General features: G+C 36.4%; 1 protein-coding gene across 1 annotated transcript in view; it reads right to left on the minus strand.

Moving 5' to 3' along the window:
- Positions 1 to 2,771: 2,771 nt before the first annotated feature.
- LOC104687262 (centrosomal protein of 192 kDa) overlaps positions 2,772 to 26,940 on the minus strand; it is a 70,948-nt gene continuing 46,779 nt past the window's right edge. The window contains exons 37-53 of the mRNA XM_039569562.1: positions 26,506 to 26,596; positions 25,626 to 25,802; positions 24,839 to 25,099; positions 24,523 to 24,632; positions 22,378 to 22,487; positions 21,031 to 21,172; positions 20,306 to 20,478; positions 19,875 to 19,998; positions 18,042 to 18,147; positions 16,460 to 16,664; positions 15,145 to 15,224; positions 14,183 to 14,278; positions 12,590 to 12,709; positions 8,670 to 8,791; positions 7,957 to 8,080; positions 7,500 to 7,558; positions 2,772 to 2,910 (exon numbers count right to left, since the gene is read on the minus strand). Of these exons, the coding sequence (XP_039425496.1) occupies positions 2,772 to 2,910; positions 7,500 to 7,558; positions 7,957 to 8,080; positions 8,670 to 8,791; positions 12,590 to 12,709; positions 14,183 to 14,278; positions 15,145 to 15,224; positions 16,460 to 16,664; positions 18,042 to 18,147; positions 19,875 to 19,998; positions 20,306 to 20,478; positions 21,031 to 21,172; positions 22,378 to 22,487; positions 24,523 to 24,632; positions 24,839 to 25,099; positions 25,626 to 25,802; positions 26,506 to 26,596 (2,239 nt within the window). The remainder of the gene's footprint in view (positions 2,911 to 7,499; positions 7,559 to 7,956; positions 8,081 to 8,669; positions 8,792 to 12,589; positions 12,710 to 14,182; positions 14,279 to 15,144; positions 15,225 to 16,459; positions 16,665 to 18,041; positions 18,148 to 19,874; positions 19,999 to 20,305; positions 20,479 to 21,030; positions 21,173 to 22,377; positions 22,488 to 24,522; positions 24,633 to 24,838; positions 25,100 to 25,625; positions 25,803 to 26,505; positions 26,597 to 26,940) is intronic.

A 26,940-nucleotide genomic window follows, 5' to 3' on the forward strand; every position in this document is an offset into this window, starting at 1 on the left:
TTCTGAATTTACACCAAATACTTAATTATCCAAAGGCAGGGCTTCTTATTGTAATTCAAAGGCAGCTTAGTCTTTTTTCCAGCTTTGGAAGTAACTTCCAGTTGTGCTTCTAAAACTGAACAGACATAGGCTTTGTACACTAAGGCCCTTCTCAAACAAAGCTACCAAACTTGTTGAGGTAAGGCAGCAGACAGAAGATTCCCTCTATTCCAATTCTGTATTCAGAAGTACACAGGCATCACATTAATTAAGGAAACATGCAACACCTGGCAGAAAAGAGGGCAAAAGAAGCATGGTCACAGACAGGAACTTACATGTTGGGAGAATAAGGAGCTGACAAGACTTCTCATCCCTGGTTTAATTCCTTTTAATAAATTTTCCCTTCCTGGTTTCCAGACTGCTGAGAAACAGCAGCATTAGTATACTTTTACTTAACACTGATGGCATATACCAAAGGCAATGCAGAGGGTACTTCAAGTTTTTCCTCCCTGTTTTTTCACATTTCAATTGTTTGAAAATGCTGCTAAACAAACAATCTCCTACTAAAATGAATTTTGCTCACACTCCTACCAACCTGAAGAAAGGAATAATGTACAATGCCGTCAAAAACCTGCATTTCTAGTTTAAAGCAACTTCAGGCATACAGCTCCATGCTAAAAAAATAAAATAGTAGACAGAGCCAAAGGCTACCAACAACATGGTATTTGAAAAATCATGATGGTTAAGTCCCAGGTGACTGAAAAAAGGGAAACATTACACCCATTTTTTTGAAAGGGTAGAAAGGAGGACCTCAGGAATTACTGACCCATCAGCCTCACGTCTGTGCCTGGGAAAACCATGGAACAGCTCCTCGTAGAAGCTATGCTAAAGTACATGGAGGATAGGGACTTGAGACAGGCAGCATCCTTCACTGAAGAGAAGTCCTGTCTGATCAACCTGATGGCCTTCTACAGTGGAGTGACTACATCAGTGAACAAGGGAAAAGTTACAAATGTCATTTATCTGGAGTCTTTAAAGCCTTTGACACAGTCCTCCACAACATCCTTCTCTCTAAATTGGAGAGAGAGTTGATGGGCGGACTGTCAACTGGATAAGAAATTGGTTGGTCACATCCAGAGGGTAGTGGTCAATGGCTCAGAGTCCCAGTGGGCACCAGTGACAAGTGGTATTCCTCCAAGATCCATATTGGGACCAGCGCTGTTAAATAGCTGCATTAATGACACAGAAGAAGGGATCGAGTGCACCCTCAGCAAGCTGGCAGATGGCACCAAGCTGTGCAGTGCAGCTGACACACCTGAAGAATGGGATGCCATCCAGAGGGCCCTGGACAAGCTCGAGAAGTGGGCCCATGGGAGTCTCTTGAGGTTTAACAACACCAAATGCAAGGGGCTGCATCTGGGTCAGGGCAACCCCCAGCATCATTCACAGGAACGAACAGATGGAGAGCAGCCCTGCCGAGGCCAGCTTGGGGATGCTGGTGGATGAGAGACTGCACATGAGCTGGCAATGTGCACTTGCAGCCCAGAAAGCCAATCATATCCTGGGAACAGGTTGCCCAGAGCAGTAGAGGATGTCCTACCCATGGAAACAAAATTTCAGGTCAGATTGGATTGGGCTCTGAACAACCTGGTCTAGTTAAAGTTGTCCCTGTTCATGGCAGGGGTGGTAGACAAGATGACCTTTAAAGGTCCATCTCAACCCAAACTATTCTATGATTTTATGACATGGTTAACAATGGCTAAGGTGATGGCGGAACTGTTGTTCAATGACTCCTACAATATAAGAACTGGAGAGTGCTCAACTAAATCAGAAGTAATCCAGTTTATCACAGAAAAAACAAATTCTGTTGAAAGAATATACAGTGAACTTTCGGAGCCTGCTGCCTCATGGAGCTGTGGAAACAAGGTGTCAAAAGAGTTAAAAAATGTGAACAGGTGAATTCACAAACAGGCCAATAAATGGAAAAAAAGGCATAGGTGGGATTCTACCTCCCATCCTTATTCATCTGGTGGGAGATGCTGAGGAAATGGAATTGAACCAGTAAGCAGCCAGGCTTACGTCATTACCCTAAGTAACATCTTTGTGTGACTTTCAGAGACAGAATACTGGGTAAGATGCATAATTGTGGAGGGCTGAAGGCACTATTGCTCATATTAAAATTTACATTGTTTTCACATTGTGAGAGTTAAAAACAATGCCTATGCCTGCCACTGAACTGTAAAAAGATAGGGGCTGATTGCCAGACCCCAGCATTACCTCATGGAAATGTGATATTAACAAATCAGCTTCTGGACTGCAATGCCTCCCCGGTTCCCTCAAAGCCCCCCAGAAATTTAGCATTGTCTAAGAGGAGGCAGCTTGTTTCCTTACCTACAGCAAAGAATCCTCTAACAGAGACAGAAATCAGGTAGCATCAACTGTTTACACATAGATTTTATTTCTGTATTTACAATGCTTAAAATAAAATATATCAGTATCTATCTATTTTTAATAAATGCAAAAATAGAAAACTTCCATTTTCATCAAAAGTGCAGAAACATAAATTAGAAAATGACAACTTTAAAACATACAATGTTATTTCTCAATGTTTTTACGATCAAAACAGATTTGTAAAACAAGCACCATAATGTATCTTACAGAAGACTTTTCATCAAAGCAGCATCACAGGGCAAAACAAGTAGGACATTAGTATGGAAATGTAGTAGCAAATCTTTGAATATTTTAAATGGTATGAACTGTTATAAATTCTTATAAACAGTTATAAAACTGTTCTATTTTTTTGCAATAGCTTTACCCCATAGCCGAATGTTAATTGGGCCATATTTGGCTGTCAGCACAACGAAGACATCTTCAAACATCCCTTCTGCCTTTGGCTTGAACTGGACTGGCACATTGATGAAATGACAGGATCTAAAATGGCAATTATGGGCATAATCATTGTTAATAAACAAGTAAATACTACCAGATAGACAAATTCTTGTCTACTTTTGATTTTCATGAAAATGGTATACTGGATGTGTGCTGGACCATCAAGTTTATTTTTATAGATTTGATTATCTGTTTTTCTTCTGAAGGATTTTGATTATGAAGGTCATTTTTTCCTTCTGATTATACAAAGTAATACAATACTTTATTCCTGCTAGTTTACTTTGATAAGGCTGGTATGCCTCTTGACAATACTGACAGTGCATAAACTTTATTTAGAGCAAAATTACTACATTTCTTCCCTTCAAACATCAAACAAGTACACTAAAATTTTCAATTCTTTTTTGAAATTCATGCATTTGAACTACTAAAGTAATTTCATTACTTCTAATTGCCTCCACATTAAGAAATATTTTCCTGAATTATTGCAAATCAATATGTCCATCCTCAAACAGCATTTTAGAAATTTTACACCATTTTAGGTTACATAATTCCTCTTCTATTTGGATTACATAAAAACATACCAAATGTAATGGGTGGCTGTGTTAATTGTCAAAAGCCTAGACTGAATTATTAGAAAATATAAGCTGTACAAGCAAAAGCTGAAAATTTTGATTGGCAGTCTATTGGATTCTGTGGCATCCAATAGAAATATCCAGCACTGAAGCAGGTAGCAGTAACAGGCACATACTGAAATAAGGAATTATGAACAGCATCACTTAGTAGAAAAAGAAAAGATAGCTTTGTTTGCTTTTACTGTAGCTTCAATTTTCTCTCCTTATATAGTATTGTCCAAAGCCCTCTGGAATGTGCTTCCTTCCCCTACTTTTTCTCACTGTGTTCCTACCTTTTCATACTCCTTTTCTCTATACTAATCCAACTTATTGAAATCAATCTGTGCTTTGACCCTTCTACTCTACCCCTCACCTACATTTGAAATGGCAATACCAGCCTTACATACAATTCTCATTTGCTAGTATCATCCTTAGTGCTGAAGTAGTCACATCAGCAAATTTTCTTTTTTTAACAACATCCTGGTCAATCAAATAAGAGTACACACATTCAGAATAAAGACGGGGATGGTACCGTATTTTTTAAATCAGGTTAATACAAAAATAAAGAAATAATTATACCATAGTGAACTACAATCAACAGTGCACCAAAGGAATACAATCGAATCAGTTTCATGTCTCATCCTCAACTGCCAAGTGTTGTATAACAAATGTGGCAGTGTTTGTCTTTTTAACCATCTATGATATACAGGCTGAAGATGTTTACTCAGATTATTTTTTTAAAAATCCATTTTTTTAAGTGAAGGACATCAGTATGATTATTTAATCAGTAAAATGCATTATGTTAGAAAACATAAATTTTAGTAGGAATAGAGTGTGAAGCTGCATATAACTAGGCCACCTGAGAATGTACAAAAGTAAAAGTAAATTCAGTAGAAAGCCAGAAGAGATGCAGAAGTCTGTATCATCCCCAAAATAATACATGTATGCTCCCTGACATATTATATAACATTTACTCAAAAAGAACAGTATGACCAAAATCAAACTTACACCATATCAAAAACTTAACAGTAAGTTAAGTATTGCTCTTTCAGAAAGATGCCCACATCTGGCTGTCAAGTATTAATTTCCAGAGTATGAACCATGTGACCTCAACAGTACTGAGGCAGAGCAGTTTCTTAGCATATGACAGCTACATTAAATTCTGCTTGATCTCTAAATTCAGGTGTCCATTTGGTGGGTGCTAAACACATTATTGTTCTTCCCTAAAAGCCAAATAAGTCAGAAATTACATAGTCTCTTTTGTAGGAGACAGTTGATTTCTCACAATCGAGATAAGGCTCATCACACTTGCTTCCTAGCCCAAAGGAAAAGATGCTATTTTCATTTTCTCAGCTAACAAAACTGGGAAGTTCAGACTCCAGATATAACAGCTCTTTGGGCTACTCCATAACATAAATGTTCTCAGAAATAAAGCAACCTAGAAGATTTTTCTCCAGTACAGTAATCAGAAACTAGTCAAGAAGGATAGTGTCAGGACAAGTAGAATTCTGCTGCAATTAACTCTTTTTCTCTTAAAAAAACCACCCTTTTATTTCAAACTTTCCACTACGCCTGCACCTCAGTCTCTGAATAGTGTATGGCCTTTACAGGTTGTTGCACCAGTTTCAAGAGGTATTTCTGAGAAGTCAGGCATGTCTGAAGCCTGCTTCATAGACAAACTAATCCTCTAGTCCTCAAAACACGACACTGGAATAGGTAAGTTGAAAAAGAAGAGTATGGGCAAAAAGTGCTATTTAAACCATAGTAACCAGATGGTTCATCAATGAACAGTGAGCACTGACAGAAGGGTGGCTACTGGAAACAAAAATAATTAGTGAAGGGAACAACCCAACAAAACAGTTTTATCTTTTACTAGTATGCAGAATATAAACTACCCTGTAATCAGATAGCTTCTGAAAGCAATAAAATTGGGACATTTTTGTTTTCAAACATTTTTAAGTAGGCATAGCAACCTGGTAGTACTTCCAGAAACAGAAACTTGCCATTTTTTTTAATGTTTAATTCATATATTTGTATCACTTAAGAGCCATATTATTAAAAGTATTATCTTTGCAGTAAAACAAATTCTACTCTGTCAACAAATAGAACTCTTTTGGGTGTAAGTTGCAGACAGAATTCCACAGCAGTGCTATGTACTGGTACTGGGGATGGCATAACCAGCTGAAGAACTGGCAAAGCCACTATACCAAATTCAGAAGGTCAGACTCTTGATATTGGATACAAACTTTCACTTTCTTTATCCAGATTTAAAACTTGATTATACTCAAATTTGGCCCACAAAATTAAGAGCATACAATAGACCATGTTTAAAACATCATACTTTTTTGGTAAAAAACATATAGGTAAATGGTACTTTCCATTCTTATACTTATTTAAAGACTAATATTCCAAGTTCCTGTGAAGAGTCTTCTCATCCAATTAGTTTTGAGCATTACTTCCAAAGACAGCCAAGTTTAGAAGGAAACAGCTGCCAGTGGCTTTTTTGATACCCTCCTTGATGCTATTCTCAAATAAAAGCCATTAAAACCACTTTTAACACTTTTTTAAAAGCATCTATCAAAGTCAAGTAAATCTGTGCTTTATGCTCATAAATGGGAGAGCACTATGTCGACTTCAGAGAAATTATTTTTTAAAAAGATAGGAAAAACTGGTATTTACAGCCAAAGAAAAAACCGCCAAAGTTACTAGGAAAAAAAAGACTGACTTTTAAACTTGTTAAGTCTACTTTGGATAAATGCAGTAGGAGTTCATAATCTCTTGCAGAAAATATACCAAATAGTTTTTTCAGCATTCCTCAACAATATTTTTGAAATATCAAAGTGTCTTCCAGTGAAGTTACTCATTTTTTTGTCAAGGATGACAAAATCAAGTCATCCTGTCCTCTGTATGCTACAGTACAGCCTCAGACAGATCTAGCTGGTTGTCTTTATGTGGATAGATTTTATCCTGGTCACTCCCCCCATAAAAAACCCTTCTGTGCCATCTCATGTGAAATATTCAATAAAAAGATGACAGTTAAATTGAAGCACTGACACATGCCTAGGTGGAGTTATAACACTTGGCACTGAAAAGTGGCCTTAAGAATACCTTGAATACCTCTGGCTAACACCACCACAGCCCTATCTTTGTGATGAATGTGGAGCAGATTAGGAGGCAGAATATCTAACTCCATTTACAATTTGCTCACAATTTCTGCTCTCTATACCCTTAGCTTCCCTGTGTTTAAAATGGGAACCTGTTTAAACACTCAGAATGTATGCTGTATCACTTCTAATGAAATGGTTGCATTTCTGCTTCCTGACAATCCTACTGTTGCAGATGAGCATGTGAGATGCTGTACTTCTTGAAGAGATGACTAATACTACTGTCACATAGTTGTTGTAATGAACTCCACAGATGACTGGGTTTATTTTCAGGACTGTTATCACCAACTTAAAAATTTCTTCTATGCAGGTAAAATGCTGAAATACTTGGTATGACCAGACAATTCCACTAGCTGCTCAAACCTTGTATTTGCAGAGAATCTTTGATGCAGCTCTGCAGGTTTGTCAAATTAGAAGCATGATGAAGGCAATTTGCTTGGTCTGTTGTGCAGAAAGTATAAATGGAAGGAATGACTTGATTGTGCACAGCATGCCAAATGGTTACATGAAGCATTAGGCTTAACATTAAAAGCACTGTTAGAAACAATTTGCAGGGAAGAAATTGGCAGATGCAGAAATAACTGTGTGGGCTCATTCTGCTTCGAACAGAGATTAGAGAGTACAGCTTAGGAAAAAAAAAAAAAAAAAAGAAACCCAACCAAAAAAAACTCACAATCCCCCCCCAAACCTTTAACTATAAACAAAAGCAACAAAACACCTCCCAGCCCTTTAGTCAGACATCCAGAATATTTATATCTACATTTTAGCACTCTACATATACAGAAGATATTTATCTTACTGCATTACTTGGTTATTTTTTTTGTTAGGAGAGAATGTTAGCATATGCATTACTCACCTTAGAGAGTATTTCAAGTGTTTGATGTAGAAAGGCTCCCTGGGACTTACAAATTTCAGCTGTAATTTAATACAAAATGCTCAAAAGTGCACTATATTTAAGCCCATCATATTCAATTTATGACATGCTTAAGATAAATCAGGTCACTTACAAATACAGCTTTACACAGACCCAAGGTTTAAAAATAAAGAATGCCCACATTTGTGAACAACAAACCTATGCAAATTTTGATCTACTATATTTTCATATTAATGTATTACAAATACACACAGTTATTCAGTCAGACAAAAGAGAAAAATTACACATCAAAATTCTTCCAATATAGACTTTTGGAACTAGCAAACTAAGACTTGTACTATTGTAATTTTTGTCAATAGTAAAAGAGAAAAAAACAGTGCAGGTGAACAATTGAAAGGACTTACAAGTATCTATTTAAGATAAAGTCAGTCAAACTTACCATGTGTGTTGTAAAGGAGTTATTCCTCAAGTTGACCTTTAATGTGCATGTTTCCCCAACTCTGGTTAGAGGAAAAACGTAGAAGTCTTCTGGTGCATATACCCCTTGAATGACCTCTTTTTGTCTGATTTGAAAAAGGGATTTAAGATATTAACATTTCTGACCTATATGATCTGTGTATATTGATTGCATACTTGAAGTAACAGGTGTCTTTTATGAGAATAAATCAGAAAAAATTGAAAGATCCAGAAAACATCAACTTTGAATATACAAAAAGTATACACAAAATTCTACTGCCAATACCAGTTCATTTACCACAGCATATCATGGTTAGACAACTTAGAAACTCAACTGAAAAGAAAAAGCATGGAAGACTGAACAATACAAAGCCACTAAGAGGTACTGGCAAGTCTGTTTTTACAGCTGCTTACTCTTTAACATAGAATCATAGGAGCATTCAGGTCAGAAGATACTCGGATGGTCTCTAGTCCAACCTCTGGCTCCAGTCAGGGTCAGATGTGAGGTCAGAGCAAGCTGCCCAGTTAGATCCCAAAAACCTTTGAGACTGGACTGCACAGACTCTCTGTGAAGCCTGTTCCACCACACAGATGTCCCAATAGTAAAAAAAAGCTTTGGTTGTGGGGTTGTGTTCTACCCCCACACCCTTTTACCCAGCTGCAGACACACTCCTTTCAAGTTCTGTCCATACATACCTTACTCTTTTTGGTTGTCCTTCAGAGTCAACTTTCATTTCTGGTGTAACTGGAACCTCAGTTTTTGTAAGGCCACATGCAGAAGCTTTCACAATTGGTGTCTCATTTTCTGTTTTAGCACTCTATTGGCAAAACCAGAGAAGACTGTAAACTTTGCATTCAAAAGTACTTAAGTATTCAGGTACGTAAGTCATTCCCCTTACCCAATCCAAGACTTCTTATTTAAAGAATAATCTTTCAGGAGTATGAGAGTCTGGATCATTTAGATGGAAGCAATTATTTAGGAGGAATACGTCAACAGGCTTCTGTGCTTTACGAATACTTAGTTATTACAAGACAGTTCACAACAAACTAGCAGCGCAGGTGGAATCTCAAAAAGGCTGCAAGCAACCAAGATTTTACTAAAAGCCAAAAAACCCCTCACTTCCTCTGCAGATATTATGCCCATATGCCTCAAGAACAACCAAGTTGGCTAAACAAGTGCTCAGAAAGAAGACAGACATAAATCAGCATTATAATCTGAATTCTCAAAACAGCAAAAAGCTTTGTAATAAGTTTGTATTATGAACAATACATCCTTCTCAAAGAAAGGTCTCTCCAGAGAGACAGAGTCAGATAACGCACTATACGGTATTTTCCGCATTCAGAAATTAGGCCAAAATATTTACCATCACCAAGACCCCCATTTAGGGTATTCTAACACAAGGAGACAAGATCACCGGATGAGAATAATTTGACAAATAACCAATTGCAAATTCTGCGTTGCTTAATGAATCTTGCCAGATACTCTTTGGAGTCCCCTTGGGTCACAACATCTTAAACAAAGTTAAAGAACCAAAAGAACCTCCTACACTTATGGTTGTACAACATTATGTCAATTTTTGAAATGGTGCTGACGTTTTAGACAAGCAGTTGATTCCCTGACGCAGGGAAGATGAAAAAAATAGATTCATCTTCAATAGAGCTGCTATGACAAACTTGTCTTTTAGACATTCATTTCTTCTATTGAAAGAGCTGCTAATCAGTCTGTCAGAAATAGCAGCAGCCATAAAAAAAAAAAATCTTCATTTTAAAGAATATATTTTTCAGTTGCAAATAACCCATGAACCCCAGTAGAACCGAATACATAAAGACAAGAAGGGATTTGCAAATGTGTCTTGTTTCAAGAGCTTTTATTTTTCCACATAGTGAAAAACAATGGGTGTCATGCCTCTGTTATCATTCAAATTCTAATTTATCAAAAGGCAAGTTGACTGCATGAGAATAAGGTACATTATGGAAAATGATCAGAAGTTACCCCAGTCTTTATAAGGGCATCTTGAAATACTGCATGCTTTACCACAGCCTGTACTGACTTCTGCTGTTTCAAATAAGAGCAGTACATTAACACTCCAAATGGTTACAGTTGAATGCTGCTGTTCCAGACACCTCAGGAACACAGAAATTTGTATAGCTTGAAAATTGGAATTATTTTGCTCACAGAGTTTAAAAACGTTTTCCCTCCTCTCACTTCTGGGATACACAAAGATGATGAAGCTTTGTGCTGCTGATAATAATCAGATCAGACCTCTAAGTTAGCAGTAAGTCTTTTGTGTTAAGAATGAAAGAATTCATCTCAGTTTGCTGAAAAATGATCCATAAACTGTCTAACTGCATACCTTTTTAAAGTACGTAAACCATGTAAATTAAAAAGTGGCATGCATTTAACATTTGTAGTACCTTCAAAAAATAGCAGGGGTTCTTTACAAAGTCCTCAACTTTCTACATGCTAAAGGAGCAGTCAGGACTTTGGTGCTGTCCCAGCCTTGTGGCAGGTACTTGTTAGTTCACCCAGAAGGGACCAATAGTTAGACCCAAATACCAGTCCAAGACTCCTGCACACAATACTCATTCTTAACTCAATGATCTTAGAACAGCCCCCAATGTTCCTTAGAACAAATGTTCCTCAGGTAAAGAAAAAACTTAATTTGAATGACCAGCACCGAGAGGCTGGGGCTGCAAAACATGTCAAACCCCTCTTTTCTTTGTCTCTGGGACTGGGTTTGGAGACATGCTGATCTGAACTCCTGACTATAGTTTCCAGTGGTGAGGACTGCAAACACATGCAGAGCATAATCAAAATTACAGTTAATTAATTTGTTAGGAAAAATATTAAAGTGGTATGTGCCATTGATTTTCCTAACTTAATGTTGTTCTTGCAGTTCTTTCCTGAGCTCTTCCAAATTTTTCATTTCTTCTGAAGTGGTGCTATAAATAAATACCACTCAGTCACTCTGAATGACAGTCACTCTTCCCACTTCATTCTATCAAAAGTCACATTAACCACAGCTGTAAGCCCCTACCTCAGAAAGACCATCAGACTCCAAGTCCTTTTCAAAGTTTTAGTAACACTGCCTAAACTCTTGATCCCTAGAACATAACACTTGCCTTTTCAACTAAAAGCTGCAAGTCTCTAAGTAAATGTTCTGTGTTGATCCCTCTTCTGAACAGATGCATGGTTCCCTACCTAGTTGATAAATACAGTATTTCCTTTTCAAATCTTTCTGAAAATGATCGTGACATGCATTTCAAGTATTTTCTACGAACTTTTTTCCCATGTGCAGAGATGCTATAAAGATCTAATTGTTAACAGCTTTGAAAAAAATCAAGAACAAATCTGACACAGTAGTTCAAAAACATTAATATCAAGTTATGCCGCTCAAAGATTTACACAACTCTGACAACTAGTCACGTTTTAAGAAGAGAATTCTTTAAAACTCTACAGTTCTGTTAATCTTCTCCCCATTTCAAGTAGCTTTAAACAGACAAATGATTTAGATATTCTCCTCACTTTCAGGAAAACTATGACCAAAAAATTTGATGAAAGCTGAATAAAAAACCCTCTAAAACCAAACATTATACAGGACTCTCATGCCAAAACTCGGAAGTTATTTAACATAAACTTTTTTACAAGTACTCTTTCAACACAATTAATTTGGAAAGAACAAGGAACCTGCAAAAAAAATGTAAGGTACCTCAGCAAGAAGGATAAGGTTCCTACTCCTACTGCTACTTGGTTCTCTACAGAAAGATCCCAAATCTTAGTGTGGACTTCTTAGAAAAATCAAGTCAAACCTTCTGAAGAGGACAACAAAGCATATATAGCAATCATGCCATACTGAATGTACAAAGCTCTTCACATTCAGCTTATTTAACTGATCATTAGAATGAATTCTTCCTTACGGTAATAAATCCTCTGTCCTATGTAAATTCCTCTTGTATGGACAGTGAGGTAGGGATAAAAAGCAAGGTAAGGATTGAGAGCACAGAAAACCAGTTTTAACTCCCAACCCATTTCTTCCAAGCCTTACCATAAAGTTTGAGCTGAGGAACAACAGGGAAGCGAAGAAGAACTCAAACCCAATTGCTCCCATGTATAACTTTCACAATTATCCCCACCCACATTGCCACTCTGATAAAATACTGAAGCAGCTTTTATTACAGACACAAATATCCATCTCTAAGATGGATATTTGAAAATTCCAAAACTGCACTGAGTTATGTATTATAGCAAAGGTCAGTTACTTCACTATTTATTTACAAAAATAAAACCAACATATAAAAACCAAACAAAACTGATAAAAACATCTTTACCTACAGAAACAATTCCCCTAGAATGTGTGTCTCTACTTTCTCTGAGCAAACTAAAGTTTTATATCAAAAATGGCAAAAGATAATGCATTATCACATAAAGAAGAGGAAGATGGTATTTTTGTAACATAACAAAAAAAAATACAATTTAGTCCAGCAAAAATACTAGCAGGGTTGAGGTTTTTTCCCATAATATACCAGTGTATATAAGAAAGAGTACTGTATAGTAAAATCAAGATGTTATCAAAAATTTGTGCTCAAGACAGTGTTTATAGCTTTTATATACTCACTTTTCCAGAAAGCTGAAATTTTAATTTGTGTTTCCTACTCGGATTTTCAACTGGGTAATACTCAAGGTCCCAGAACTGGGAGTAGTCTCCTTTATCTCTAGGTAAAAAGATTACAGCAACCTACAAAAAAAAAAAGAGAAAAATTTTGCAGAACATCACCAATCTTCACATCTTCACAATTTTACCTCTACAAAGTTATGGTTCAGCCACCACAAAATTTACACACTACAGAACACACATGGAACACACAGGTGATCTTGAAGAAAACTATACAAATAGCTATCCCTCCTTTGCTCACAACTGGAAAATATTGGATGAAATATGTCATGCAAGCAATTTTGAACAAAATTTGAGTTCAGATAATCTGCTTTAAGCGAAGCCAGCAAGTGCTGGCACAATTACTTCTGTTAGTAAAATGGAGAGAAAGGGGACCGGAAAGGGAAATATGTGCACCTGAAAAAACCATCCTTCATCTGGCAACTAAGCTGTGAACAACTCAGCTCCTCCAGCTCCAAATCTGTAAGCACACTATGCTAAAATTACTAGAAGGCCTGAAATTTAAACCAATGTGTAAGCTATGAATTTGATCATCCTTAAAGGTCAGCTATGTAATAAAGGCTTGTCTCCATATAGTGCTGTACCAGGTAATTCAAGAAGAGATTTGCATTGTCTTCAGAATTGAGGTTGAGGGAAGAAGAGAAAGAGAGCAGCAGATTAGAGTAGACCACTACAGTTATATCTAAGTAGCCAAACATCATATCCACTGCAAAAAACCAGCCAATCACTGTACCTTATCAGCTCCAGCCCACAGCCTGGCATGCCAGTGATGTAAATCTTATTCAAATAGGCCTGAACTAGGATTGCTAAGGCAAATACAATTGTTTAAATTCAAATAACGGCTTGCAATATTATGAAATTACCAGAAACTGGACAGGAATACTTTTTTTTATTCTTCTAAATAGATGACAAATTGCATCTCTATAGAAATAATGTCATAATAATCCATAACAATTAAAAGATAGGTGTTCACAAAGATGAAAAGATAAAACTCAAGTAGCATTGTGAGAGAACATGAGGGAGGAAAGACCCTTACAAACCCATCCAGTCTGTCCTTGGATGTGCTTTATAATTGTGGTTATGAAACCCTCTACTGGCCAGGAGATAAAATTGTAAGTCAATGAAACCAAGTTTAGGAACAGACAAGAGTTCTTGAACAAGTATGTCAGGAATGCTTCAAGGAAGGGAATCAGGTTCTCACACTAGGTTTGTAAGAAGCCAGTATTATTTTCCATTTTCTTCTGAAATTTTACAAAACATTTAGAATAGTTTTCTATTCTAAAATATTTTGTCCTTAAAAACCCCCAAAGCATAACACAAACACGCCACCACTTTGAAATCAAACTACTTTGATTGCATGACTTCTTAGAAGCAACTCAGCTGAATTAAGCTGATACAGACTACCTGATACACTCCAGGACCCAATACTGAAAGGCCAACAATTTTATCATCATCAGATGAAATTTATTTCTCATTTAAGATCTTACTTTACAATTGAGATACACTAATATGCCTGAAATATTTATAAATGTTTACCTTCTCTTGTCCATGAGCTTCAAGAGTACCAGAAACATGGGAAAATCTGAAAACGGAGTAAGTAACCCTATAAACACAGCCACTTCCATCCACATCCTGCAAATACATTTATGAGTCAGATTCAGAAGGGAAAGGAAAAAAAAAACCTGAAACCACACAATACACCCACACATACACCACCCTTGCAGAGGACTGAGGAAAATACACCCAACTGAGCTGCTTTTAAGTGAAGAATTGATATTGACTCCCTAAAAGCAAATTAATAAAGACTGAAACTACTAAATCCAGTCACCACAACTACCAACTTCCGGTTCAGAGGTGGTGCACTGGCAGGAACATGACATAATCCATCCCATGGGGTACTGGTAAGAGTGCTACATAACCATTTTTCATCATTTCACAACAATGGACCATAATAATTCTAGGACAAAATCAAAATTATCATCACAACATTTCAGACTATCAAAAAAATAGGGGAGCATTTACAAATAGCAACAGCTAGGCACAGAAACAGCACTGTAATTAAAATATCCTTGACCTAACTCAAATTTCTACAGATACCACATACAGTGCAATTTCAGCAGCACAAGTCCGAAACAAGGCAAGTCTGGCATTATGGAGCCAAAAAGAGACACCGATCTTTCATTTATGCTTGATTACTTAATGCAATCTGGATGATGATACTGTATGAGCACAAGCAAACTCAGTAAAGCAGTAAGTGAACCAGAAACTGTCCCACAGAGCACTGATTCATTCACAGTCAGGGAGCACATTAGAGATGAAAAAAAGGAGCAAAACATTTCTCTGATATGGATAGTGAAAAAAAAACTTTGTAACTGAGGTCATGCTCAAATATATACTCCTTCTTGAGAGGCAGCAGGGGGAGAGAGCACAGCAGAAAGAGAGAAGCTAAAATAAACCCAGGGATTTGCATAAAACTCCCCATGCAAGCATTCACTCACTTTAACATAGGGTGGTGCAAAAGATGACAAACTCCACTTTAGATTTTCATTCCCTTCGTTCTCCATTTCCAGGTAACTCTCTAAAAGAGAAATAACAGACTAGTACATACTAAATGTCTTTGTTCAAGTATCTCTGGTGTAAAGAGTTAAGCAGAAACTGTTTCTAGATGAACAGAAGTTTAATTGAAACAGTTTTCATTATAACAAATCTCAAGAGTAGACTCAAACAAAGCACAGTCATAAACTTTATAGAAGCTTATACACAAGAAATTTAGACCTCACCAAAAAAACCCCAAAAGATATCCAACTCCTTCCATTATTTGATCACTCAGAGACAAAACACTGAGAGTATTCCAGTCTGGGACCAAATAAAGTAGTATCAAAAAATCTGTTTTGTTACTCAGCATACATATAAATACATGTCTCTTGGCAAGAATTAATAGGACAAGATCATCTCAGTCTAGAATAGCACTTTAAAAAGTTTAGCTGCATATAAACATTATATATGACATTTATAAACACTGGAGTAGTATATTACAATCCTCTTTCATAATTTTAGCAATAAAAGCCCAGATATAATTGATAAAATTAAGCCTTGAAAGTCCTCAAGTCTGATAGAGAAAAAAATTGATGTCAATGAATCATTAAAAAAACCCTCACTACCTAAATATAAGTACTACAAAAAAAAAAAACGGTATCTAGGTACCAGAATGAGAGTTCCATAGAGTTACTTTGAGAATTTTAAGCATTAAATTAAAAGTACAGACCAAGCATTTCAGACTCCACTACCAACACTGTCCTCCTCAATCACTATGTACCAAGACAAGGACAGCCAGCCTCATAGCTGATATTCCTACTGTCTTAAGGAAGACTATTTATTTCCCTGCTAAACACAGATTTATCTCATATCCTATGGGCATAAGCACAGATGAGAATGGATCTACTGCAAAGGTGCACTGAGCCAAAAGAGTTTCAACTAGACACAGTAACCTTGTAACTCTCTTTTCCCAGGCACAGTGTAGTTGCATTCATCAAAGTGGTTTAAAAACCCAGCAACTGGTTTGCCTGGATGCAAACCTGTCTGTGGAAAAAAAGGTATACTGTATCAGGAGAACTCAAAGGAAAAAAAAAGAGGAAAAGAAAAGAATAGCCTTTCAAACCAAAGGCAGAAGTGGGGAACTGGTCATTCACACTTATCAGACTAAGAGAACAAAACCAAAGTCAAGGCACTGAAGTTCCCAAACATGCCATACAGTAAACAGCCTCTGAACACAAGATACTACAGATTCTATATTTAATAAATAAGCCCTCTTACCTGAGCTTTGACCAAGTCTTGTTTTAGGAAAAACAATGTTACTGTTCTTTATCTCCATTTTTGTTAGAGGGAACCTGGGGAGAGACTTTGCCACATCAACAGTAGGATTTTCAGACTGTGGAGGAATTACATCACATCTTCTGCATGGAAAATCTGCTCCAGATACACTCTGTGCGACAGCCTCTTGAATAAGCACTTTAATAAACTTTTACAAGATTTGGAGAAAAGCAAAGTTTTAAACAGTGAATATTGATATATTAATAAGTCAAACTATTTAGCTCTATTTCTTTGAGCTGCAAGAGCTTATGTTCAGCTTTACAACAGAGGAAAGCTCTCATATATTAAATCCCCAGGTCTACTCCAGCCTCAAAAGTTTGAAGATTCTAGGACAAGTTTAATTTAGGAGAAAAGGAATATTCACTGAAAATTTGCTATATAGGTATTTGAATTTAACAGGAATAGTAATTTCAACTAGTTTAACTGACAATTCCTACAACATTCTCTGTTGCAGATACTGGAAACAGAACTGCCTCATTCAGAAGGAGCTTTGTGTTCACTTTTGCTACATAATTAGAAATTTCAAAAGTTTCAGTTAATGGCTAATAAAATCTTAGCATACTTTTTGCTGATTTGGAGAGGTAGCAAATAAATGACAAAAGCATTACAAACTACCAGATTTCCTATCATTTGATGGGTTTTGCTACATTCTCTACACTTGTCCTAGTAGATTTCTTAAATCCTTTTCTCATATTGTAGAATATAACATGGTTAACTATGTGCACAGTTATCACTTCCTTCTCAACAACTTCCCTGTTTGTTTGGGTTTTTTGAAGGCAGTTTCCAATTCTGTATCATACCTCACACTTCCCTCCATGCAAAAGGAAAGGAGATACAGTTTTATCCTTTCAGTGTCTATTTCTCTCTCCATGCATTGTTACAAATAACCCAAAACACACACTGTCTGTAAAAATTTTTTTAAAAGTCTCTTTGGGAGAGATTACCAAGGAGCCCTTTGCTCTTACACTGACAAGAGAAAAACTGTTGGCTTCATAAATTTTATTTCTATGCTTCACCTTAATCAGGGAAAAATCTTGGATTAAAATCCATGAGGAGCCAAAACCTGTTCTAGACATTCTTTGTCACAGACCTGTCATCCAGAAGGTCAAGTTTACCTTAAGGGAGCTCAAAAGGAGCTATGATGACTTGTCCAATAACCTCTTCTGACTTCTTTTATTTTAAAATATGATGCAGATATGATACAGACTACTTTTGTGCGTGCACACCTACATATATGTACGTAGCATTTTAGAAAATTATGCATAAGGCAGTGGTGAGTGCAATTTTGTTGGCAATTCAGTTAAAGTGTTCACATTGTAGTATTTCTTCAGAGATGAATGAACTAAAAATCTCACTTTACAAAATGGCATCTCAACTACTTTTTTTAAGAGAACTTTAAAAACTAAGAAGAATAATGGAAGTTGACAGAGCTGCTGATTCAAATCTAAAAGGTTTTGGCAGCTTCATTAGAACTGACAAAGTAAAATAAAAAGTTGCAATCTCCAATCTCAAGTAAACCACGTACCTTTAGCCCGTTATCACAACGGATATAGATCAGGCCACTCCAAGGAATTAATGTAGGTCTTGTGGCAAGTGCTGGATTAGGACTCACCAAAATTAGGGTACTGCCCCTAATTAAAAAAAAAACCAAAATCAACTAGAACGATTCTCATATTAGAATAAGTATCTACCACAATTGTCACTAGCCCCCCCCAAAAAAGGATGCACTTTTAAGATAGCAGATAAGTGAAGATGCTCTACAGATCATTAAATTTAAGGTATCAGATATTCAATATGTTAAGCTTTAATAGCCATGATCCCAGGGCCTTCTTTCACCATCACTGAGAAATCAGACCACCTCTTTTCGTAGCCTAACTCAGTTCAAGAATTCTGTGGGCTCCAGCCATCACAGTGCAGAGGCTGGCTCCTGTCCTGACAGGATGACTGCCCTTGGCACTGCAGGGAGATGGTCATGAAAAATAGAAAACTGGGCAAGTGTAGCTTGCTGCGCTTAAGTTAGCTGTTCCCACAGGTCTGCTTCCTACTTGCAGACCTCTGTTCTTGATCCAAACTATTTACCTGGACCCAAAATGTGAGGATTCTGCCCACTCTTTTCCAGTGAACACATTTTAAAATTCTACACTGCAAGAAAATTCCTTGCAGAAGGCCTTCAATACTCTCTTTTTAAGAAATCATCCAGACAATCCTGAATTTAGGGTATGAGACACTCAGTATGTCTTTACTTTCACAGCTACTGGAAAGTCATTCATAGTTACTGCTTTTTGAGACTATTTTTCCTAACCCTTCCATGAAACTCTATTTAGTTCTCACTAGTGATGAAAGTTTCCCAGCAATTTACATCTACATGAATATGAAATTAAGTGTTTAAATGCTATCGACAACGCAGGACTGAAGAGAAAGTGCATTTCAGCAAACATCCTCAAGGTTAAAGCAACTACTGAAATACAATTCTGAAAGCAAAACCCATTTTTTGGTGGAAGACTTTTTTTTGGGTAAGATGAAAATAACTTAATAACAGGGTCTTAGAGCTATTCTGAACTGAACCTTAAAAAACCCCCAGAAATTTAGAAGGGAGAGGCGGGCACCTCTTCCAAGCATAAATTGTAAAAGTCTTTGCTGCCATGGGTGAAAAGTCTCATATATATACAGTGATATTATGACTGCTGTTCCAAAAAAATGCCAATTAAGGCACAGGCAAGCTGACACTGGCTTGTCATTATTTTCATACCTACAGGTACTGAGAAGACAAAGGTTGAATGGCAAAACCCAGTTTTCTCAAAATTAAAAAAAAAAAAACCACAATCAAGTTGTGAGGAATATCAGCACATTTGCTAAAGAAAGAACTAAGTCCCCAGAAGAAAAGCCTTCTATAAGAACTGTTATTTTGGGGGTTGTTTGTTGGTTATGGGAAGAGAGGAACTGTTCTTTGTTTTTAAATACACAGCTAAATTTTAAACAAAACACTACTGCAAAAGGAGATTTTTAAAGTTTCAGCTTCACTGGCCATCCAGCTCCTTGAAAAATATGCAATAATAATAGTATTTCCAGGCACAGAAAATTCCTGGCATCCAGATAATTATGTAGGTGACAGAAGAACATTCCCATTATACAGAACAGATAAGGTCCTAAAAAAAGCTAGATTTGCATGTTAGTTGACAAAAAGTCTACACCCTGGAAGTGGAACTAAAATAGTTTCAGGGTACAGTCTAAGCAAACTAAAGTAAATTCCTAAAAACCAGCTAAAATTCATAAATTAGTTACACACTTAAACTAACTAAACTCCACCAAGACCTCACCACACTTCCTCACATAAAGGAACTTATGGAAAGAAACTTACTCTGGTTCAACAGCTCCATGTTGTGGGGTTACAGTAAGGCAGTGAGCTGGCCATGAAAGTTCAAAGGTCAACATTCTATTAGAATTGTTGACAATTTGTACATGTCTAGTGTCTGCTGTTCCACCTGTAACACAAAAAAAAAAGCTAACATGTAAAAAAATTCACAAAAATGCCCAAGATACAGAGATGCACCAATGAAAAAGTATTTTCTGCCCTAATTTCACCCTCACAATACTTTAAAATCTTCATAGGTATGCAGTGTATACTGTATGTATACACACAGCACATCACCTCTGACAATTTATCCAAGAACTGTGTTCAAATCAAGTCTGCATGAAGATTACTGGCCAAGCCACACTTACAAACATATTATGCAGCACACTTATCTTAATACTAAAGTGGCTATTTCATTAACTTCAAAAAATACTTACCAATAGAAGGAGATGTCAAAGTCAAATACTCAGGTGTAACAGCCCAAGTCTGCTGAGCATCTGGTTTATTCTGAACCAGAACATTAGTTTTTGCAGATAATGAAGGACCCTGAGGTCCTTTAACAGGAAGAACATCCAAAGTTGCAGTGGTATGTCTGACAAAGTTCTCAAACCTGAAAAAAAAGACTGCATTAAGCAAAAGCAGTAGAAAAAAATCCCATAAGTAATTATAATAGCCTACTTTTAGTATTTATCAAAATTTTATTATTAAAGTACAGTGTTTTTTACATGGGCCCTCAATTTAATTCAATTCTCCATTAAAGTAAAAAACAATTCAGCAGCTGTATCAGGACACAGCTTTTTCACAGAACGTTTGGAAGTGGGAGGTACCATTTAGAATGGAAGGAACTAAAATAAACAATTATCTTCAGAAGACAATAATATAAAATAACTTGAATAAAACATATACAGAGAAAACAAGTACTGCAGAGAGAAATAAGGCAACGTACGTCGTTTCACAGCGACCTCTGGAGATCACCCAGTCCAACACCCCCAAGGAGGGTCAGCTACAGCAGGTTATTAAGGACATTGACCAGCCAGGTTTTTAATTTCTTCATGGATGAAAACTTCACAGCCACTCTGGGCAACCTGTTCCAGTGTCTAACTAACCTCACCAGAAAAAACCATAATTACATACATATAATTACTAATCACAGTTACAGTACCTGTCCAATCCCAAACGGTGTCCAGGAGACTGCTGAAAGCCATCCTGATCACAAGTGGAATATCCAACCACAGAAAGGATAACCCTTTGCATATTTGCATAGAAAAGATGAATATCATTTGTCCCTCGTAGAACATCACACACTAAACATGAGAGTAATAGAGAATTCTAGTAAGAAAAATTCTATAATACTCAGAAATTACAGCACAGAGATTTAGGACATAGACCTAGTCAATAATCCATCAGCTAAGAAATCCTAGATCATTCCAAAACTACTTCCTACAAGTTTAGTTATCAGGCATAGCTCACCACTAACATCAAATATAATATATAAATCTAAATACACACCAATTCTAAACTTTTTATTATAAGATATATTAAATATTATATATTAAAAAATAAATATAAAAATATTACAATAGATTTTCCACCTTTATACAAATGCTATATACTAATTTGATTCTATGCCAAATTAGAGTTAGGTCTTACTTTTTTCCTCTAACACTGGCTTAACAACTTCAAAGGATACTCCAGAACCCAAGTATCTAATGTTCACTAGGATTTCACTCTAACTAAAATGAATGATAAAAAAAATCTTTACTTCTCCAAGTAAAGAAAATATACAATTCATAGGGAAAGAATCAGACCACATTTATTCAGGTGTAGTAGCCTTAGAACAGTGAGTAATTCCATATGTGAATATAACTATTTCAAGAATAGGATTTGACAGTAAATTTGTTCATTACACTATGGGATTGAACAGTGGGGGGAGGGGGGGAGGTGCTTTAAGGACCCCTTTAAAATATATTGTATTCTTATTAATGAATTCCTTACTAACAAGCAGAAGAAAAAGTTATTAAATTTAGGAAGGAAAATAAATTTATATTTTGGTGTCATCCAAGTTGTCTGCCTCTCACTTTTCAAACATATCTGTGTACAACAAACTGAATCTTTCTCAATAGGTAATAAGGCAAATACTTTCCAAATAAACTCAGCATTTTTAATGCTATAATATTTACAGATTGGGGTTTCATGTTGCTAGGAGAAAAAAAACAGAAAATCATTTAAATAAATACGTACTGAATGAAAAAAGGCAAATTCTGTTGTGATGGGTTGACCCTAGCTGGATGCCAGGCGCCCACCAAAGCCATTCTATGACACCCTTCCTCAGCAGGACTGAGGAAAGAAAATACAACAAAGCTTTGCCCAATACAACTGTCCAAATTCAGAATTTTTCTTCTACATTTATAAAAAAAATAGTGAAAAAGTAACTAGGATTCCAGCCAAAAGCACATTTGCCCCACAAAAATAAGTATTAGATTTTTCTTTTAAGAAGTCATAGTCTTACCTTCTGTCACAAGTTGCTCCCCTTGAAATTCTTCATCAAATACAGTGTGTCGCAACAAGTTGTTTTCTGGGATTATGCGTTTTTCTACCCCGGGTTTATACATCACAGCTCTATTAAAGAGGAGACATTAAATTGAGCACAGTACTAGAAACAACGAATTGAAAAGATTGGTAAGACTCATAAGATTCCAGCATAATTTTCACTTCATCATTTCTTGACTACACCAAGCTCAAATCTGGAAGCATTCATTTAAAACTGAAGTCTTTTCACAGTCTTAAAATGGTTAAAGAAATACCTGCTCTATTGCTGCAGAGTAAAAGGAAACACTGAAATAATGGTTACCATATGTTTGTCTTTCCATACTTGTTCTCTGCTGTCAGTCACACCTACCTAGATTTCTGATAAGTACATCAGGCATCTGAGTGATGTTTCAATCACCACAGGAAGCAGGAGAATGCTATTTTGGTTACAAGTGAAAGCCTTTTGAGAGGAAAAATTGACTAGTCAATGTCAGAGCGGCAGCAGGTGCCAGCCAACAGCAGGAACACAGAGCCAAGGAGCATGACTGCCAACAGAATAGAAAAGACTGGGAGGCACAGGCATATAAATAGTCCTGGGTAAAATGGGAAGCTACAGGTCAGCAAGAGGAAATCTGGCACTCAGATAAGGTCAGGGCCATGGAGGAGGAAAGAATACCTCAGCACTACTAACTCTCAGGTCTAAGCTACTTACCAGGCTGCTGACTATATATAATTTTGGAGTAAGGAACTTGAGGCACAAGTTGGCAGATGAGGCAGAGTACTCATTTCACAGTCCTGCCCCTAAGTCTCAAATCATGTTCTCATTCTAATGCACAATTACAGAATGGGGTTGGACTGGCTTAGAGAACTCAGTCACTGCAAGAAATACACATCTCTTTCAAGTTATCGAGGGGTTTTCAGAGAACCTCCCACCAAGAAACAACCAGCTAGACCACTATTTTCAAGAACCATATGCCAGCCTGGTGGCTAATAAAATCAACAAGTCATTTCGCTCACATCATCCAGAATCTGAATTTTAAAAGTTTCCAATAATACCCATGTAGTTGTATTGAGCTTCTAGATGGGTTTTCTGTTGATCTGTAGACCAAAACTGTTCCCTAAGTTTTGAAATCAGGCCTTTAAGGAGGATTCCATGATAGTGAGCATTGCCTCACACAAAACAATTCATACAAAAATCAGGAACAAGCATCTTCTAAGATATCTAAAAGAAGCCAGTTTCCTATCCAGGTTGGGAACTCAGCTATTCCATGAGCTTTTTATTCAAAGTTATGCAGTCAAATTCAGCTGTGTTTAATACTTCTTTTGGATAAGAATATATACAATGACTTTCACACATTGTCAGGCAATGACATTTAAAAGCAATGATGAAATAATGCTGTTTTCAAGTTTTGCACTGAATTATGATCATCAGCACCTTAGAGCTCTACCTAGTCTTAACATTCTGCATTACACAGACAGCACAAGTGTCACTTACGTCAATGAAAGCAGAATATGTCATTTCTGTGCATTTGAGTTATACAAACTGAAATGCAGAATAACATGGCTGCTATCTAAGATCAGCAAGGTATTTTCAGTAAGTTTCCTTAGTGTGTCATGAGCATATGTGGATTTTCTTTTTCTCATATACACATCTACTCAAAGCCATTCTTTGTCAACAGAATTCAGCAAACCAAGACATGAACCTTGTTCAAAACTTAATGCTCCTGGATATCAGTACTATTCTTTTCATGAGCCTTTTCTTTAAAAATTAAAGTTACATACTCATTAGAAAGAGAGATACCAACACAGAACACAGATCTCTTTCGACACAAAAAAGAAAACATTTCATCAAAACCCAACACACTTGAATTTAAGAAAGTTAAAATAGAATAAAATCCTTAACTAGGATTGTAGGTACAGTATGTAAGCAAAGCCATAAATGAACAAACCCCCATCAACAACTTACAGATGCAAGACTTAATAGATCTTTACCTATCATCACCGTCTTTTAGTTTGTTCTTGCTGGTTTTGGAAGCGTGTTAAAACCATACCCGTGGCAGCACATACCTCTAGTTTTGACTTCTTGTTAAACATCAGTCTGTTACAATAGCAAAGCACATCTTACCTGCGATACTGCTGCCTCGAAACTTCATCTCCCCAAAAGAAGCATACTGTCGATACCAACATGCTTGTATTGAAGTGCTTTTCCATGGGATTCCATGTTACAGTAATCACCTGATAAAATAAATAGACAACACACTGAGGAAAAAGAAATCTTACTGTTTGTATTAATGTTTGGAATCTGAGTCAACAGATTACTGCAATACAAGTGAAACAGGACATAAGAATTAGGTGAGATTTTAATAAGGAACTAGTCAGACATTTTCTTTGATGACAATTTAAATTCATAAAAATTGCTCAGAATAAAGCACTGTACTTACTTCATGTGTTCCTTCTCTTAATACAAACTTGTCTGGAGACACTGTCATAACCTGAGGATCCATCACTGTTTTTGTCTGCAGGTTTGCCAAGCACAGCACTTTAACATAGGCAGCCCGGGAACCTGTGTTTCTCACGTGGAAGGAAGCTTTCTGTGATCTTGCAGACAATGATCTTTCCAGTGTAACCATGCAGCTATCTGACAACTTTTTAACATTTTCTAAAATTATATTGCTTGTTCCTCCATATCCAGATAATGGTATCTGGGAGAGAAAAAAAAAAAACCACCACCAAAAAACCAGTACTTCAAATGAAAAAAGATTCTTAATAAATAAAATCTATGCGTAACTATGGCAAACTATATAAAGACTTACAGAAAAACAAATGAAAATGTTAAAAATGTGAACTGAAAACCCCTTGCAAGAAATTGAAAAGCCTAAATTTATTCAATCATTTTCAAGTTCTACTTCCAAGTTTGTTTAAGACCTACCTATAGAACAAGACAAGTTCAGATTTTTTAACACTTCTACAGTTAAAATCTTAGGCTATTTTTAATATAGTACATAAAATATTTCATCCTTCACAAAGGAAAAAATTGCATGCAAAGTTGATACTAATGTTCAAAGCATAAAATTTAGTGCCCGTATGATTTTAACAAGTGTACAGATACCCATAGTATATATCTTGAATTTTCAAGTTTTTTATAGAAACAGCTATTCAGTGCTAGATTTTCAATAATTATGAAAAAAGTACATTTAAAATTATTAGAAGCTATGTTGGGATTCTTACAGTAAACTTAATTCCTGGCTTTGATCGTATCCCCAGCTGTTTGATTTCCAGCTTTGCAAAGCAGCAAGTTACTCGAGTAGGTGTAAACATCAGGTAGATGTTAGTATCTTCTTTGGGGCGGATTTTGAGTTCCCAATTACTGGCTAAGCGTCCTTCTGACCCGAATATACTTTGCAGCTATAAAAACAAAGACATCAGAACTGAGTGACTATAATAGGAAAAAAACACAGCAGTAAAACTTACTACACTTGGAAGGAAGAATTAACTTCTTCAAATTCCACATTAACTCCATTGACAGTGGCATATTTAAAGTTGCAATGCTTAATATGCAATGAAAAAGACAGAGTCCATGATAGTTTATATTCCCCACAATGAACATTTCAAGCCTCTCAGTTTAAACAGGTTTTTGTCCTCAGTCCCCAACCTGTCAAGGCTGAATTTTACCATCACTACGCTAATTCCATCTCAGTGTAAGACTTTAGATTAAAAAATCTGAACATTTGAGGGAAAAAGGGGATATAAATCAATGCAGGTTACATAACAAAAAGACCCATAAGCCATGGTAATTCCTGAAGGCTGATTCTAGTTTTTCTATGCTCCTCTAGACTCCCTCCTACAAGAAGGGTGACTGATGGATCACTCCACCAAGTACTGACTCTGTTGTGATACAGCAGCTTAGAGACCTGTAAACTGAGCTCCAGTTTGCTGCAGCACTCTTATTTCAGCTGCTCCCGAGGTTGCCAGTGAAGCTGAAGCTCTGCTACCACATTCACCTTGGCAGTCTTAAAAGAAATACACAGCCTGCTAACACTTCAGGGCAGAAACATTTTCATTATAAACATAGTCATAAACACTAAACAAAAATTTTAATGACAGCCACCTGAAAGGAGTCTTGATCCTGGCCTCTTATCAACAATCTTAAATGCTGGGTCACAGATGGAGAGTCATTTCTTAGAGTTAACTTCTTCTCTCTGAAAGATATGTTTGGTTAGATTTTGCAGCAAATACAAATTAACTGCATATATTTATTAATGGAAACAATGGAACTGGGACAGTCAATTTTGAAGTAATTTAATGGAAAAAAATCACCTCTTGGAACAATAGAATATGTTAGATAGAAAGTTATTTCTATACTGTCAAACTTACACACCCTACACTGTCATACACCACAACACATGAATACTCATATAGCAAAACAATCCCCAAATAACTACATATAAAAAAAAAAAAAACAAAAAAAACTATATCTGTCTTTTTTGAAGTTCAAATACTGTACTTAACAGCCTGAACTTTGAAAGCAACCAGCAACTGTATC

Source organism: Corvus cornix, chromosome 2, assembly GCF_000738735.6.
Source record: "Corvus cornix cornix isolate S_Up_H32 chromosome 2, ASM73873v5, whole genome shotgun sequence".
In the NCBI taxonomy this organism is placed as follows: Eukaryota; Metazoa; Chordata; class Aves; order Passeriformes; family Corvidae; genus Corvus; species Corvus cornix.